General features: G+C 40.1%; 1 protein-coding gene across 1 annotated transcript in view; it reads left to right on the top strand.

Annotated features, from left to right (window-relative positions):
- The window catches only part of Ero1b (endoplasmic reticulum oxidoreductase 1 beta), a 40,922-nt gene extending 26,013 nt beyond the window's left edge, over positions 1-14,909 (top strand). The window contains exons 9-16 of the mRNA XM_028769865.1: positions 2,231-2,242; positions 4,528-4,554; positions 8,340-8,432; positions 8,567-8,813; positions 10,220-10,289; positions 10,836-10,922; positions 11,971-12,104; positions 14,391-14,909. Of these exons, the coding sequence (XP_028625698.1) occupies positions 2,231-2,242; positions 4,528-4,554; positions 8,340-8,432; positions 8,567-8,813; positions 10,220-10,289; positions 10,836-10,922; positions 11,971-12,104; positions 14,391-14,451 (731 nt within the window). The 3' untranslated portion in view covers positions 14,452-14,909. The remainder of the gene's footprint in view (positions 1-2,230; positions 2,243-4,527; positions 4,555-8,339; positions 8,433-8,566; positions 8,814-10,219; positions 10,290-10,835; positions 10,923-11,970; positions 12,105-14,390) is intronic.
- The last annotated feature ends 2,964 nt before the right edge of the window (positions 14,910-17,873 follow it).

The following is a 17,873-nucleotide window of genomic DNA, read 5'->3' as shown; positions in this document are numbered from 1 at the left end:
CACAACCATAAAATTATCTTTGTTGCTACTTCATACTGTAATTTTGCTACTGTTATGTAAATTGTAAATGTCTGTACTTCCTGATGGTCCTTAAGTGAGCCCTGTGAACGGGTCATTCAACCCCAAAGGGCTCATGACCCACAAGTGGAGAAACAGTGTCCTAGTTGGTGATGTACAACCAAGGTGGAGAGTCAGGAGCTCATCGCAGCTTGCCCACAGTGCATACAGGTTACCTGGGAGCCAGATGAGCACCCAACACAGGGCACTGTGCCCCACCAGAGACCTATCTAACATACTTCGTATTGCCTGAGGTACCTACCTGTGGACCATGTTCTGCACAGAAAGGATGATGGAGAAGGCAGGCAATCTGGCTGCCCTCAATACTGCTCCAGTCCCTGCACTGCTCCACAAAGTGGCCAGTTTCCAGCTGGCCATTAAATGTTTCTATGGTTGGTGCAAGCCTGAATTACAGTTTTGCATTTAAGTTTAGTTCACTTGATGTAAATATGGTGGCAGAGCCATCTGCCATTGTCATAAGAACCTTCACGTTTAGGCAGAACTCTTAGCCCACAGCATGTGACACTGAGGTTGTAGTGCCCAGACATACCTCTAAAAACAGCTGTTTAAGGTACATAGTAGCTAACGTGCTGTTCAGCTGTGTAGCGTGCTGTAGTTAGTGGGACATCTTCATCCTTTTATTTAGGAGCAGCAAATCCCTGAGATGGACCTCCCAGTCCAGAGCTCAGGTCAGGCCTGAGATAAAAAGTTAAAATTCCTATGTAGATTTGTACCTTCTGGCCTGAGGCCCAAATAGATATGGTGGAATAATTGAACGTAGGCATTGCTTTTAGATGCTGGCTCTATCTAGGCAAAATGCTATTCTCCAAGCTCATTCTGAAACTGCCTGGTAAGGTTGGGATTATGAACAGAGTGGCCATAACTTATTTTTTGTGTCACTTGCTGGTTTTACATCATAACTTTAGTTTTTCAACTTCAATGTCTTAATTCCACAAAATGTTAGAAAAATTGAGACACTGTCGAAGCTATATAAAGGACAAGAGGATATCCCTCCCTCTTCTGTTCCCTGTTACAGTTAAGGAAGGCATTTCTTCAGACCTTTCCTGTGGTTACTTTGTTTCAAAGTAGAAAATACAATTAATATTTTTAAAGAAAAGATGCCAGATACAAAGAAACACTTTGTTTCAATTTACCATAAATTGGACAAGAAACTGCTGGAAAGAGGAGGAGGGGAAAGAAATCAACAAAGAGAAGATGGAAGAAAAGAAAACCTGGGACAAATTTTTAAAGACAGGCCAGGGTAGTGAAGTGGACACAGCTCCTCTGCTACTCAGCAAAGCCTGCAGCTCTGGCTGATGCTATTGGTGGGTTTTCTACTGACATGGATGGAGGGCTCTGCCTGCTCAGGATAAAGTTTTTTCCACTCTATTCCTGAAGCAGTGTCAGTTCTAGGCCTCTGTTTTTCCAAAAGGTTTTAAGCAACAGAACTTTTTCTTGAGAAATAAACTGTCCTGTCAGAATCTGTCAGACAAAGGCAACAGGCAGAACAACAGTGAAGCCAGCTCAGCCTTAGGCCTCTCCCACCCCAGGAAGATGTCCTCACTCTCACTCAGGCCTTCAGAGCCAAAGAATAACCATCTAGAAGAGTACCCAGCCTGGAAACTATGCTGTCCACAGAGGCGGTATTTATGGGACTGAAGGATATTTTTTATATCTGATAAGTACTGAACTTAGCTGCCTCTGGCCATCTCAGTTGCTTCCTATCTTTTAATGTGCTGAAGATGGAAATCCCAGGCCTTGTGCACATTAACATTTTAGCACAGCTACACTCCAGCTCCCCAGGGTCTCACTGAGCTGCCACCCCAGCTTAAAACTCATGGCCCAGACAGGCCTTGAACTCCGTGAAGGTCCTGCCTTCAGCCTTCCAAGTATCTAGGATTATGGACTTGTGTTACCAGGCCCAATTCTGTCTCCCTTCTCAGTTTCTTCCCCTCTTCCCCCTCCTCCATCGGTCTCTTTTGTAGACTGTGAAACTCTTGTACTCTTTCACCTATGTTTTTAAGAACCCTATTTGCAGGATGCTTGCAATGGTGATCAGAGTTCACGATATAGTAAACAGTTTAACAGAGACGATTAGCTTCACATTCATTAGCAGGGCTGGAATCTGAGTTGGGTAAGACATCTTATAATGTCGTTCTCTTTTTTCTTTTAGGGGAAGATGATGGTGAGTTGAAACTCTTGTGTTTATTTCAACCATGGAAGAAATCTTTTTACTATTAAATATTTGATGTTTTCCTTTTTCCTTCTTTCTTTATTTTTTTTTAAAGCAGATGGCTTAGTCTATTTTTTCAGAAATGAATGGTGACTGGTAATAAATGAGATTTTCTTAATATAAAGTTGTTTTATGTTTTAAAAAAAAAAGCATGAGACCATTTAACCTAAATGACCATTTAACCTAAATGTTTACTATATAAAGTAGGTCCACTTTCCAAGGTTCCCGTTTTCTGTTAAATCTTGAATGTTGGTGATGAAGACTCTTGCTGCCAAGCTTGATGGGCTCAGTTTGACTTTGAGGATCCAGGTGATGGAAGAAGAGAGTTGATTCCCTTTATTTGTCCTGTGTCTTCCACACATTTGCTAGACATGCCAAAACCTCTCTTCCACCCACATAACACAACGGATAGTATTTTTTATCTATATGAACATTCTGAGAAGATGTAGAACAGTTATTTTTATCAGATAATTTGTGACTTCTTTATTTTCTTATTGACTTTGAAAGTTACATTTTCAGTTTTTAGTCGTGTGCTTAATTTTATAAAGACAATTTTCCAGCATTTGGCTATGAAACAGGCAGAAAATTATTCCAGTTGGTTTTTCCTTACCTGTGTTCAGTGCCATTATGCAGACTGAGAGGATGTGTAAGCTGCACACATTCCCTCTGTGAGCCAAGGATGTACAGAGGAAGTCAAATGTAACATACAACCAACGCCACAAACACACAGAAACTCAGACACACAGCCCCACCAGCAGGTGTAACTCGGTAAGGGTGAAACAAAGCATCCTCATGCATGAGAAAATGATGAGAGAAGTTTCCTGGAAGAAGCGGTCTTTAAGATGGATTCTGAATTAAAGGAGCAGGTGTAGAGCTGTAGAATTAGCTAGTGCCGGCTTGTTAGAATAGCACAAGCCTAGGAACTGGGCAGGAAGTCTAGGGTGTCCTGTGTGGCTTGTTTGCAGTAGGAAGGATTGAAATCATCTAAGGGGATGGGTTAAGAGGCCACATGGAAGCTTTTGGGAGCTGCCAGGTGAGGCTGAGTTAAGTGTGACAGCAACACTCCCTAGCCAGTGTAGGAGGAGCCGATGGCTACAGAAAGCTGCCTGCAGTGTTTTGGGTGAGGTAGGGCACTCAGGATGCAGAAGAACTCTCAAGGTTCATCCTAGAGACTGGGCAGCACCTCTGTGGGCCGAGGTTTCTGTCATTCTCTCGGAAAATACAGCAGCACTTCCCTTTCTTTCCCTCCCTAACTCAAGAGAGCATTATTGAACCAGGAACAAGTCTCTCTTAAAGTATGCACATTTATCAACAGCTTTTTGAAGCATGTGTCATGGGGAGTGGCTAAACAAGATCAGTGCTATATAAATTTGTATACTTAGCTTCTTTTTGTGGCAAAGACACTTACAAACTCTCACCAGTTTATAAGAACACAAGGCATTGTTGCTAACTCTGGTCTTCATGCTGTGTGGTAGAACTTACTGCTGCTGTGCTGTGGATGTGTTTCTTTTCTTTCTTTCTTTCTTTCTTTCTTTTTTGGGGGGGGGGGGTTCGAGACACGGTTTGTCTGTGTAGTTCTGGCTGTCCTGGAGCTCACTCTGCAGACCAGGCTGGCCTCGAACTCTGAAATCCCCCTGCCTCTGCCTCCCAAGTGCTTGGATTAAAGGTGTGTGCCACCACTGCCCAGCTTTTTTTTTTTTTTTGGTGTGGATGTGTTTCTTACCACTGTCCTCTCAGTCCCAGGGAGATGTCTTAGGTCCCATATGTATGAGTCACAGTCACTCTAAGTAGTATAATGAACAGTATCCTTTGAAATTTAGTCTTAGATAATTAAGGAAACATACCTACCTTTATTGACTTTAAGAAAAATTGAGTAATTATAATTTAATTTTTATATTCATGGTTTACTGGTATAATTAAATACTATGCTTGTGACCTCAGACAACTTTATTGTTTGTGCCTATGTTTTTGCATTTAAACATTCAGTTAATAAGATACATTTTAGTATTTACACTGCATTGTCTTATCATATATTTTAATAATCAAAACATCTATAAGAAGACTCTCCAGAACTATTTAAATTATAAGTGGGTTTTTCTAGACACATAGGCCCATTTTACTATTTAGTCTAGAGGAGTAGACATTTCTAGAGGTAGTCCTCAAATGATCTGATTTATTGTTTATACATGAATATTTAAAATATTTTAACCAAAATTTTTTTGTTTGTTTTTTTAAAGGAGAATCATTCTATACGTGGCTAGAAGGTAAACTTTATATCTGTGGTTGATTATCTATACAACAGATACTTAAAAATATTTGAAAGAAAATAACAGTGTTTCATTTGTTATATTTTGTGATAAAATTATGTGAAAATCTTGAGGATTTTTGGGAGCCAAAAGTTAGTACCAGATGAATACAGGCTATAAGGGTCATTAGGTGGTTCCCCAGTCTTACCTGTCTTATCCACATTTTACTAGTAACTAGCAAACAAGTCTACTTTTTAAAGTAGAGATATTTCTCTTAGTAAGGAAGCACTTGTGATATGTAAAACAAGACAAGGTAAATTAAATTCAGAAGGCTATAACGTGTTTACCCATGTCCACTTGTCTGCATATGTCTGATGAACAATAAACAATATAGTTTGCAGTACACTTTTCATTCTTCATGTTTTCTATATTGGAAATATAAAAGTTATTGATTAAAAGCTAAATGGTCTAGGCGTTTAATAGCTTTGACTAGTACCTGGGAATATGATGATTTTGAAATCATGCTATACTGTTTTATATTAGTGGAGGATTAGCAAGTTGAATGATAGAGAGAAATCATTGTTTCATAGCCATAAGCTTTCCAGCAATATTAAACTCTTAAGTAGTCAATTCTGTTGGTTGTTAATTGCCTGTTTTCTCTTATGAACATAATTTGTTCTTAGTCAACCATGTGTATATATTGGTCATTATAAGGTGAACATGTATGAATACCATCATGAGTTGTGCTGGAAAATACTTTTAGTAAGAGATAGCGTAACTTAAGTCTACTCTAAGGATGAACATTATGGAAGGTAATTAAAATCAAAGGTATCCAACATTTTGACAGTGTGATATGGTACTGGGGTCTGCAAATGTATTGGATTGCATTTATGATACTCTTTGATGCATGCCACACATGGACCACAAGCTGGCACTTCTGATGGAGATTCAGAGAGGTAGTCAGAGACTTGAATGCTGATAATGGAGGAGGAGAATGGAGTCTCGGGCAGTGCTTGACCTTAGGCACTGTGCATCAACTACTCCACCAGTGCCCTGCTTGCTGCTTGCAGTCCCTGAATGTGGTTTCAGAGAGCACTTCTAGTTATAGGCAACTGGCTCAGCCTTTTCTGAGATGATTTTGCCTTCTGGAGCTGGAGGGTGACAATAGTTGTGCTGCCACCTACACTGTTGGTAGGGATGATACCAGTAAGGATTCTTGAAAATAGTCAAGTGACACTCAAAGGCAGAACAATTCTGTGGCAGTGTAAATCTAGCCCTCTTATGAGAGACATGTTTGCATATTCAGTGTTCCCTAAACCCATTGTTGAAAAGTAATTTGAATGCCATTAAATCTAAAAGAGTTCTCCCTAAATTGGGTAGTCAATTTGCTATGGATCATTAGAACTAGAAGTTGGTGGGATGGCTGTTGCAGGTTGTCTTTTGTGTGTTTTCAGAGCAAGAGGGAAAAACAAAGCCTGATCTTGGCACTAGACTGGGCCAGAAGGTCTGCAGCATTTCCTGCCAGTGTTGTGTGTCTTTGTGGTGCAGTCAATTGGCATGTCTTTGATGTCAGCATTTTGCTTGAGATCACCCAGGTCACAGAATTTATATTTCTGCTCCACCGTCCTTACTATGCCCACTCTACTCCAGCTTATGAGGTCTGTGAGCTTTGCAGATAGGAACTCCTTTTAGTTTCTCAGGCCCTGGATTTAGGCCTGTGAATTATCATGAACTTGGCTTTACTTGCTGTTCCTTCTTTAGACTTTGGCCATTTTGTAAAACAGAAGCACTACTTATACAGGTAGGTTGGAAGAAATAGAAATTGAACCTCAAATTTGACCAATTGCTTGATTATGTATTGAAGGAAAATTTCCTTGAAGTTAGTACTTAATATTTTAGCAATTTGTAGTCCTTGTTATAAACATTTTAAATTGACATATGCTTTCTGGAGAAAGCTACAAAGTAAAATTTAATCTCTACATTTTGGTCTCTATAACACTTTGAATTAGAGAATGAGATCTCCAAAGAATTGTTTTTCCTAGTTTGAGGATGTATGTTTCAGAGCCATCTGTGGGTAAGGAGTAAACGGTCTGAGAGCCCTCGATAAGATCCAACAAGAAGCACCATAGATGCTCTTAGTTAAAACTGTCCAGCACAGAAATGAGACGGTGCCCCAGTGTTTACATTTTCCCAGTAGGAAGGACATTAAAAAGCAAACAAAGCTGTTGGGTGGTAAAGAAAAACTTCCTCTAACGATTCTTAAATACTAGTTGCATTCACAAAGAGCCCGAGTTGGTTCCTGTCACCCATATGGCAGCTCACAAACATCTGTAACGATAGTTCCCTGGGATCCAACACCCTCTTCTGACCTCAGCAGGCATCACACATGCACATAGTACTCATACATACATGCAAACAAACATTCATGCACGGAAAGTAAATCATAATTTAAATTTATTATTCTGCATCTTCATTTATTTTTAAATTTTCTATAAAAATATTCATTTAAAATTTTCCTTTCTTCATGCTGTGTAATAAGTACAGTGTGAATTACCATGTTATGTTAGCCTTGGGGTTTTATTTTTTTATTTTAGTGCTGGGAGTTGAGCTCGGGGTCATGTGCATGCTAAGCATATTCTTGGCTACTGAGTTTTACTCCAGGCCTGACTTAGCCATTTCAAGTTTACTATTTGGTATCACTAGTGCACTTATTATGTATATTAGTATAAAAGAAAATCTTAGGAAGTAGCAGTGGAAGGGGAAGGGTTATGGGATTATGTTTGTATTTGCCATAAATTTTGAGCAGAAGCCTGTGTGAGTTAAGAAAGCTACATGAAGTGGCTTTGTTGTATCACACCCTTGAATTCCACACGGTGAGACTTGTATTATAAATACGCAATTTTTTAAAAGTGTTTAAAATTCCTGGGAGTCTGTTTTCTAGGTTTTATTTCTCTGTAAGTAGAGTGATATGTCAATAGACGAATCAGCCCATCCCAGGGCAAGAGGCCATAAAGGCCCTTCTTTCTCCACCACAAGGTAGATTCAGAGAACACAGAGGGAAGGTACAGGACCACATAGGGATTGCTAAGGCAAAGAAAGCGATGACTTCATCCTGGCAGTTGTGTATAGTGCATTCTTAGTCTAAACTGAAACCTATGCGACTGCTTTCAGGTAGCCTAGGAACCAGCTGCATCCAGTGTTTGGGACACCTTCAGGGGTCAGGCCTTTCTGTCTTGTTCTGTGTTAAGTTTTCATCGGCATACTCAGTTAAGTCTAGTCTGAAACAAGAATCTTAGTGTTTTCTAGTCAAAATCTTCATCTAATTGCCTATATAGTTATCTCCTGATTTGTTTTTATTATCTGTGTTAGTTACTTTTATGTCAGGGGACCAACATAGCTAAGAAAGTTTTAATATACAGAACTGAGCAGTTTTATGCTGTTCAAGAGTTTGAGAGGGTTCACTCCATGTGTACTTGGCCCTGAACCTGTGAGCAGATCGTGAGAGAGGGAATGTGTGGCAGAGGACAGCTAGTACTGAAGACAGGAGCAGAGAGTGACAGGAAGCAGACGTGTGTACTATTGCCCCACCCCCCAGATCCTGCCCCCTACCCCCTGCTGTATTTCCTCTAGCTAGGCCCCACCAGAGCAACAAGCATCCCACACCTAAGCCGGCAGGGACACTGCACATTTCAGCCATAACAGTGTCCTTGAATATTAACCTGAAACCAATGTACTAACTGTCTCTGGTTTGGTATTTTGTATCTAATGTGTATGGGTTCTCTTTTTCCTGTTTTTCTGAATAGGTTTGTGTCTTGAGAAAAGAGTCTTCTATAAGCTTATATCAGGACTTCATGCCAGCATCAATTTACATCTGTGTGCAAATTATCTTCTAGAAGGTAATCGGATTTCGTCAATGGAGACTTTTTACTTTCTAGATATCATAAAAAGTGTTGGAAAGTAAAACACATTCTGCAGAGCAAAACCAAAAACTTTTTATGCTGAAAGATAATGTATTTGTTTTTCTTTTCAGAAACCTGGGGTAAACCTAGTTGGGGACCTAACATCAAAGAATTTAAACGCCGCTTTGACTCTGTGGAAACAAAGGGGGAAGGTCCAAGAAGGCTGAAGAATCTGTACTTTTTATACTTGATAGAGCTTCGTGCTTTGTCAAAGGTGGCCCCTTATTTTGAGCGCTCAATTGTTGATCTTTATACTGGCAACTTGGAAGATGATGCGGACACCAAGACCCTTCTGCTCAGCATCTTTCATGATACAAAGTAAGACCTGGCTTTCAGCGTCTTGAATCCTCCACCGCTCAGATGACGTGGAGTGAGGGGTGATAAAGACCTGACTAGAGGTTAGAAAAGAGGAACACAGAAGCAACAGTAGCACAGTAGTTTTCCAGATGCTGAACAAAAAGCTTCTCTGAAGCTTGGCTGCAGACGTATTTACCCTTGAAAACAGGCTATGTATATTTTAATAAAGAAATTTAAGATTTTATATAGCATCAAAATGCCCCTCCAATTTGGTAGTATTTCTGTTACTGCTTAAAGTTGCATAGTGTCGTAAGCACTACAGCATTACATATGTAAGCATTACAGCAAACATAAAGGTAGTTGTCTTAGGGTTTTACTGCTGTGAACAGACACCATGACCAAGGCAAGTCTTATAAGGACATCATTTAATTGGAGCTGGCTTACAGGTTCAGAGGCTCAGCCCATTATCATCAAGGCAACATCTCCTGAGTAGGCATGGTACAGGATGCCCTAAGAGATCTACTGTGGCCACTAGGAGAAGATTGACTCTCAGTGGCTAGGAGTAGGGTCTTAAAACCCACCCCCACAGTGACACACTTCCTCCAACAAGGCCACACCTATAACAAGGCCATACCTCCCAGTGGTGCCACTCCCTGGACCGAGCATATTCAAACCACCACAGTAGTTTACCTTCTAAAATGTAACCTTTTAAAGCTTCCTTAGCCTGTAAAACACATCCACTGGTTAAGCATGAAGGAGAAGGTAGATGGGAAGCACCTAAAATACACTGCGTATTAAAGTGTCCAAGAGTATTGAGTGGTGACATACTTGGAGAATGTTTTTCACTTTTAAATACTTGTACTAATTTCCTTAAGATTCTGCATCCTTAAGATAATGCAGTCTTGGGATGACAACCCCATAGGAAAGCCAACAGTGTCAACTAACCTGGACCCCTGGGAGCTCCCAGAGACTGAGTCACCAACCAAAGTGCATCCGTGTGATGGTCCGCCCCCAGCACACGTGTAGCAGAGGACTGCCTTGTCTAGCCTCAGTGAGAGAAGATACACCTAATCCTGTTAAGACTTGATGTTTCAGAGAGCAGAGATGCCCTGCGAGTGGGGAGTGGGGTACTCTTCTCAGAAGTGAAGGGAGGGGAGATGGGGGTGAAGAACTCTTCGAGGGGGGACCAGGAGGAGGGGCAACATTTGGGTTTAAATAAATAAAAATAAGAAAGAAAAAGTATAGTCTTCTAAATTACAAAGTCATGTGTAGTTTGCTGTATTAGTGTATATGTGAACTGTCACCCTCCTACAGTATAAATAACAGATTTTAAATATTTGTAGGGCTACAAAATTCTAACAAAACTCTTAAGACCGGTACTTGGATTTTTCATTGGTAACTGACTGATAGTCCTGTCATTTCATCAGGTCCTTTCCTATGCACTTCGATGAGAAATCCATGTTTGCAGGTGACAAAAAGGGGGCCAAGTCGTTAAAGGTAATTGTGGGTGGCGTGGGAGCCACGTCTCAATTCATCCACACGTCCAGTTGTCCTACAGTATAATGTTCGTTAACTTAGATTAGATTTTGGTATAAATTTGAGATCATTGTTGTTTGAGAACCTATGACATAGCATGGCATTATGAATTTACAACGGCATCTATTCTAGGGCCAACATTCTAAATTAGGTTTTACTTTAACTTTTTCTGTTGCTGTGAGAAAATACCCTGACAAACTAGATTCTAGAAGCTACCCAATGTAAGCAACAGTTCAGTTCCTACAAGTAAAGGCCTCTCACTGTTCGCTTCCCAGCCCTTCGTTAAGGTGCCTTCTCAGTAAGATGTGCTGAAATAATGCGCAGCGGGAATCTTCACTTGTATTAACGTCTGCTGCTTAATGGAGTATGTTGTGCTATACAAATTCAGATCGTTTTAACTACTGAAAAACAGTCACTCGTAAACCTTAAAAATTTATTTTATGTGTGTAACTCAGCCAAATGTATCTTAATTACAAAAGTCTAATTCAGATATTTTTTGTACACCAGGAGGAATTCCGGTTACATTTCAAGAACATTTCCCGAATCATGGACTGTGTTGGGTGCGATAAATGCAGATTGTGGGGGAAACTGCAGGTGTGTGTGAGTTCTTTCCTTTTTTTAACTTTTCATAGATTTACATTTTTCTGCTTCAGTTTTATCAAGATATCTTTTGATCATTGAATTAGTGTTTACAAACAGGTAGATCCATGGTTGGCTTTTCTGTGTTGTTATGGAAAGACTTTACCAAACTTTATGGAAAATTTTTTACTAAACTTGCTGGATACCTATGAGTAAGGGTTTTTGTATTCGGTATCTTAGATACATTTGTATAAAGAAAAATCCATGTCCTAAGCATCGTATTTCAGACCTGGTTTGTTTCAGTGGTGAAAAGCTGTTGAGCACAGAATACAGAAGCTACTCAGGGCAGGCCTGTGTCATCAGAGGACAGAGATTGCTGGATTTTTTCCTCTTCTTTTGTGTTTTTGTTTTCAAGACAGGATTTTTCTATGTAACCTTGGCTGTCCTGGAACTTTCTTTGACCAGGCTGGCCTTGAACTCAGAGATCAGCCTGCCTCTGGAATGCTGGGATTAAAGGCATACACTACTGCCGCCCAGCTCTCATATTTTCTTACAAAGATGATGATAATTACATCCCCAGTACTACAAAAAAAAAAAAAAAAGTAGTGCTTTCAAGATTACAAGTCAAATACTGTGGTTCTGATGGTAAAACGGGCATTTTAGTGATCTGGAACAAAAACGTGTTTAACAAGCATCAGGTTGCTCAAATTTTCTGAGAAGTGTTGTTGTGTTTGAGTGTGTGATCTGTGAGGGAGTAAATACTGCTCCACGCACAGCCCAGCACTGTGTTGTGAAGCTCTGTTGATAGGATTTTAAAAAGAGATTATCTTTGATTTTTATTTAGGGGTATGTGTGTATCTACAGAGGCCAATAGAGGGTGTTAGATTTCCTGGAGCTGGAATTACAGTGGTTCTGAGCCACTGGATGAAGAGCAGCAGCAAGCATTCCCAGCTGCTGGCTGTCTCTCCAGCTCCCTCATAGAGTTTTCAGTGTCCTCACTGAGTAATTTCTCATAGTAGCTATTGTGTACAGTTAACTGTAAATTTGTGTATATTTTCTTCAGACTCAGGGTTTAGGAACTGCCTTGAAGATACTATTCTCTGAAAAGGAAATCCAAAAACTTCCAGAGAACAGTCCATCTAAAGGCTTCCAGCTCACTCGGCAGGAAATAGTTGCTCTTTTAAATGCTTTTGGAAGGTAAGTGGAGACCTGATTCCCCTACAGGTTTCAACATACTGCAAAGATTATCTTTCCCCCAAAGGTATGCTTTGGTTTGGTTTGCTGACAGAAAGAGGAAATGCTGGCTGTGGTGGCATACACTCATAACCCCAGCACTGGGAAACTGAGGCAGACAGACCATGAGTTCAGGCTGGCATGGCCTATGTTGTAAGGACCTTGTCTCAAACACTTTAAATCCATTGCTCAGTGTGGCCTCCAGGCTGACAGCCAAGTTCTCCATCAGTCCCAGGAAGAACTGAGAGTTCGCAGCTCCAGTAATTTTCAATTTGGTTTCTAAATTTCATGAGGGAAATAGTCTCCTAATAATCTTTTCTTTGGTTGGCTCCTGCCTGCTGTAGTTCAGTTGTAGACATAAAGAAAACGTGGTTGGGAAGTTAAAGACATGACTTCCTTCCTCTGCTCTGTATTGCCTAAGCTGAGGAGTCCTCCTCTCCCATGCACTCCTAACGCACGCACGCATGCACGCACGCACGCGCACACACACACACGCACACACACACACACACCTTATATCAGAAATGGTTTTTTAAATAATTTGAATTTACCTACAGAAATATATGCACTGTTGGGAATATAAAGCAGAAGAAAAAGAATCATAGAAAATAATATTCTGTGTTGTAACAGTAGAGCAAAGTAAGTCAAATCACAGGGGAAAGTTTATTTTTAAAACAGGACCAAATGACAGAGATTAATATGTATGTTTCATGAGTGTGATTTTTTTTAAAAGTCTTTTTTTTTTTTTATTTATTATATGTAAGTACACTGTAGCTGTCTTCAGACACCCCACAAGAGGGCATCAGATATCATTGCAGATGGTTGTGAGCCACCATGTGGTTGCTGGGATTTGAACTCATGACCTCTGGAAAAGCAGTCAGTGCTCTTAACCACTGAGCCATCTCACCAGCCCCATGAGTGTGATTTTTAAGTTCAAAGACCAATCACTCAAAGATAACTTAGATATGTCCAAGCTTAATGCCAAAGCCTTCACCTAGTCCTTCCATGTGTTTATTTTTGTCTAGGCAGGGTTTTGTTCTAGTGTAACCTGACCACCTCAGTGACCCTAGCTCAACACCTAGTATGAACTGACTGCTTAGCCCAGCTCCTCTCTGTATTTAAAGATGTCTGTGCTAATTGAGATACAAACCACAAGGTAGATAGGATCCTGATTACGTTTTTATATTTCAGAAAACATTAAGTTTATGCATTTTTGAGGTCTGAAAAAAATAAGAGGTGAAATGTAGATTATTTGAAATGAAAAAAATCTTAAATAACTTAAACATTTTAAGCACAAACAAAATTAAATTGAGAAGGGAAAATTTTAATTGACTATTTTATTAAAATTTCATTGGCATTTAGAAATGTTCCCTTGTAGCTTCATCCCTGATTCTAGAGCCCATTCTCCCTCCAAGGGCTGCTAGACAGGAAGCAAGGTCGAGAGTCCTGGGGTCCTGGCCTGCCGCTGCCAGCAGTATAGCTCAGCACACCCTTGGCTCCATGCTCAGAACCCACACTAAGACCTGGAGATCCTGGAAAAATACTTGATTTGATCCTAATTTTACCTAAAAATGTAAACTTTTGTTGTTATGCTCTTTAAGTATGTGCACTTGACAGGTGTGCACTATATCACTAGGCTGGAGAAGAAATACTGGGTTTTGTTACATTAGCCCTGAGTACATAAGGAAAAATGAACTTGTAGGTTTTCCATTTCTTCCCATCCCAGGTTTTACTTCTGTCTTTAAGCTCTTATGCATTCATTGAGCTAGTAATTACTCATACAATGCCATAAATATAGACAGGTACTGGGAGTGGGAGGGACTGTGTAGAAGATGGCACTGTGTCCATAGCTCATCAATATAGACTTTTTGTGGTGGTGGTTTTGCTTTTCAAGACAAGGTTTCTCTTGGCCGGCCTGTAAGTTACTTTGTTAACCAGGCTGGCCCCAAACTCAGAGTTCTGTCTGCTTCTGCCTCATTAGTGCTGTAGTCAAAGGTGTGCACCACCACACCTGCCCCTCATGGATGCTCTCTGTGTGAAGACGGAGCTCCAGAGCTCCATGACTTGTCAGTTTTGGTAGGAGTTACAGCATTTCTGTTTTAAGCGGAATTGTCAGTGTTCAGTGTTTTGGTTCTTTTAGATTTTTTTGCTTCCAGGTTTTATAGCTCAGGGAAGCAGTACCGGCTGTTTGAAGTATGTGCACATCATGCTATCTGTATGTACTAATATGCACTTGTTTTCCTCCTATAGACTTTCTACAAGCATAAGAGAATTACAGAACTTTAAAGCGTTGTTGCAGCACGGGAGGTAATGAAGACTTTTCTATGTCTTCATAGACATAGCGGACTATACGAAGCCTTTTAGCCTTGGACACTGAGCAAAGAGACTAAGTGTCTAAGACTTCAAGAATTCTGAACTCTTTAAGAGAAAATTCAAATGTCCACTTGAATATTTATGATCCTTAATAGAATATCAATTAGAGATATTTATAAATGAAGTATATACTTTAAAATTGTAAGTTATACTAATGCCATGTTTGTTTCACATCTTGTTTGCATTGTATTACCTTGTGTTCCTAGTTGTCAAACTTTAAATGACTGTGTCTATCCTGAGAAGACTGTTCAATCTGTTGTAGAAAAAGAACCAGGGAACCAGTGCTGCCTAGAGCTGGTCCCAGTGAGAAAATCTATAAATTGGTGTAGTTAGTGTTTTAGACTTGCCTAACACTGTGTGTCATCCTCTGTAATACAGGGCTGTCACTATAATGAATAGGCCTTTCAGTGACTAGTGAGAGGTTCTGGATGACTTCCCAGGACTTCAACCCTGTTAAGATGTTTAGTTGCTGTTGCTGCTGTGGTTTTGGCCTAAAGGGCCCTGCCTTGGTAAGTGCTCTCACATGCTTACTTGGCCTGTGTACCCCAGGCTGGCTCAAGAGTGGAATGTCCTTTGCCTAAAGCCTACAGCTCCCCTTTTGACTTTTCTCTTTGTTCCTCTTTTAATTTTAGACATTTTCAGTTATTTTATGAAAAGCCCTATTTATTTAATGGATTTTCTTTCTTCACAAAATTTGAATGGGATCCTATGGGTTTATAATGCTAATTGGATTACACACAAATTTTGCTGTCTTAAAGTAAGCATTTTAAATGTTTGATTTTGAACACAATCTATGCAATCCTCTACCTCTTTTGTGTGACTGGTGAGATGCTTCAGCATGAGTGTCATCACTTCCTCCCTGTTCCTCCATCTTGAGTTCATCCCAGATCAGCAGCCATCCTCGGTGACTCACGACAGTGGAGAACTTGAAGGCCCTAGACTGTCGTTTCCTAAACCTGGGATTTAAAGTCTTTAAATGTTTTAAATCTTGGTTCTTTTAAAAGTGGCAGTGTGTAATGGGATTACTTGAAAGGTTTTATCTGTGTGAAAGTAATGCGAGTCCAAAGCCTCGCTTCTTAGATTCTGTCTCTCTGAAGTAAACAGTAAGTGCTCTTAAATCCACGTCTTATCTGCCAAAGTCTGAACTACGTTCCTTGTGACTTCGTGGTGTAGGCCAGGTTATTTGGTTGGCTCATTCCTCTCTCTCATGCCTAGTCTTCCGTTACAGAGGTGTGACGGGGGACTGAGGCCTTTATAGTTATTTCTAATCTTTATAAACTTAATGTTTTGTTGATGGTGATAAATTTTGTAGGTTGATTACTTTTTTAAGCTGGCTTGAAGTTTTCCTTTTTCTTTGCTTTTTATTTTTTAAAGAGTTGCAAGTGTTACCATGTGATGGGAACGGGCCACTATAAGAGAAAACGCCCACAAAGTGAATGCCAGTGACCTCGCTGAGTACATCAGTGGGCTCTGTAGTGCCCATTTAGAATGTAAAGAAATGTGGAAATTTTGCACTTTGTCTATTTTTATTTTAAATGCAGAGGTTGTTTGGAAATGTCACTTATTACCACTGCAGTTAGATGCTATTGTTTAAACTATTTGCTTAAGGGGGAAAATTGTCTTCATTTCCACTTGCTGAGTTTTTCTTAACTGTGATTTGTTCCAAGCATAGGACACAAAGTAGAATAGTGTGTGTTCTAGGAAGTTGAAAGAAATGGTTGTTAGAATGTCCTCAAGGTTGTAATGAATTTCTTCAGTAAGGGAAGTATTCTGAACTTGGTATTTGTTGGGTTAACTTTTATATATGTTATGGTGGTGTGTTGATGTGTGCATAGCCGACATTGCCATGACATCTGAGGACTGTGGAGATTGTAGGACTGTTTGGTGACTCTGCCAGTTCTGTCACCTGTGCTGGGGGGAATTCAAGCACTGCTAACCTTGTGAGATTGCTGTCTGTCTGTCTCATCACCTACTGTAAAAATCTAGCATTGACAGCAAGACTGACTGAAATGATTATACCTGGTGCCATAATCAATGTGAAGGGGAAGTGTTTTCATTGGTAGCCTGTATTTTCCTTTAGTAGCATCCATGTTAGACAGACTTTACTAAAATGGTCAATGTTCAGTACTCCTCTCGTTTTAAGATTATGTGGAGGATCAGCCAAACAAGATAATCAGTTTTGAAACTTGACAAGTCAAATGCCGTGCCGTGTTTCTCGACCCTGCCTAGGTGCCACAGTGTATAAGGAAGGACAACCGTGCTGGTCTTCCTCAGCATTGCCTTCAGCTGGACACCTGAAAACAGTCCACAGTAGGCTTCTCAGCAGTTTGCAGACCGAAGTTCCTGCAGAAGCCATAGCTAGTCACCAAAAAGGCTCAGACCAGGTACACGCTGTCATGGGAATTCCTTGGTACAGACCAAGTACATAAATCCACATGTCCTTTATTTGAAATAACATCTACACGTGCAGCTTTGAGTTTTCTGAGCAGAATTCCAAATAATTTGCTGTTGTAACCACCAGAATCTAAACCATGAATTAAAATACATGTTTCTGCAATCTTTTGTTTCTTTGGGTTTTTCCCCCCTCCTCCATATCAAGTGCTTCTTATGAGACTGTGATTATAACCTATGGATCAGGGAGAAAATAGACTTCTGCATAGTCTGAGGGGGCCTCTTCTTGCAGTCATAATGGCAGTCATTGGCACATGTGCTGAGGACCCTGCATGCAACAGCACACTAGGTGATAAGTACAGGTGTTTCCTAAAGCATGCAAACAGATGAGGTCTGAGACTCAACCAGAGCCTTGTATTCTGTTGTAAACTCAAGGTGTAGAACCTGAGCGTACCACCAGGGCCTACACTGATAATGTGGGCCATTTGTGTCATTTCTGCAATGGCCTATTACCATCCAACCAAAATGTAAGAACAGTATTCTATGATTTGTATTGAATCATAGGCTTAAAAAAATGCTTGTTTTATTTAACTGTCCAAATAGGTGGTACATTCACATGATTGAAAAACACAATACACACTAAAAATACAATGTCTTCCCAGCTTCCCATAGTGCACACACATGCCCTTTGTCCCTGGCCTTTTGTATTTCCATCCATATTCCACTTTTAAAAAAAATACACCAACATATGTAAATATAAAGTCTTCTTTCTCTGTTCACTCTTCTTTTACTTGGAGTAATATTAATACACACCGTCTGCTTTTCATCACCTAATTATTTCAGTGGCCATGTAGCACCAGATAGCTTTTCCCCTTTACTGGTTGCTACTGACTATGCCAGTATTTAGTTGAGTGGTAGCATTCTTGAGCATTTGAGTTGTTTCTAGACCTTGTCCACATATCATGTCAC

Source organism: Grammomys surdaster, unplaced genomic scaffold (genome assembly GCF_004785775.1).
Source record: "Grammomys surdaster isolate TR1022 unplaced genomic scaffold, NIH_TR_1.0 194, whole genome shotgun sequence".
Lineage (NCBI taxonomy): Eukaryota > Metazoa > Chordata > Mammalia > Rodentia > Muridae > Grammomys > Grammomys surdaster.
This window is presented reverse-complemented; position numbering and strand designations above follow the sequence as displayed.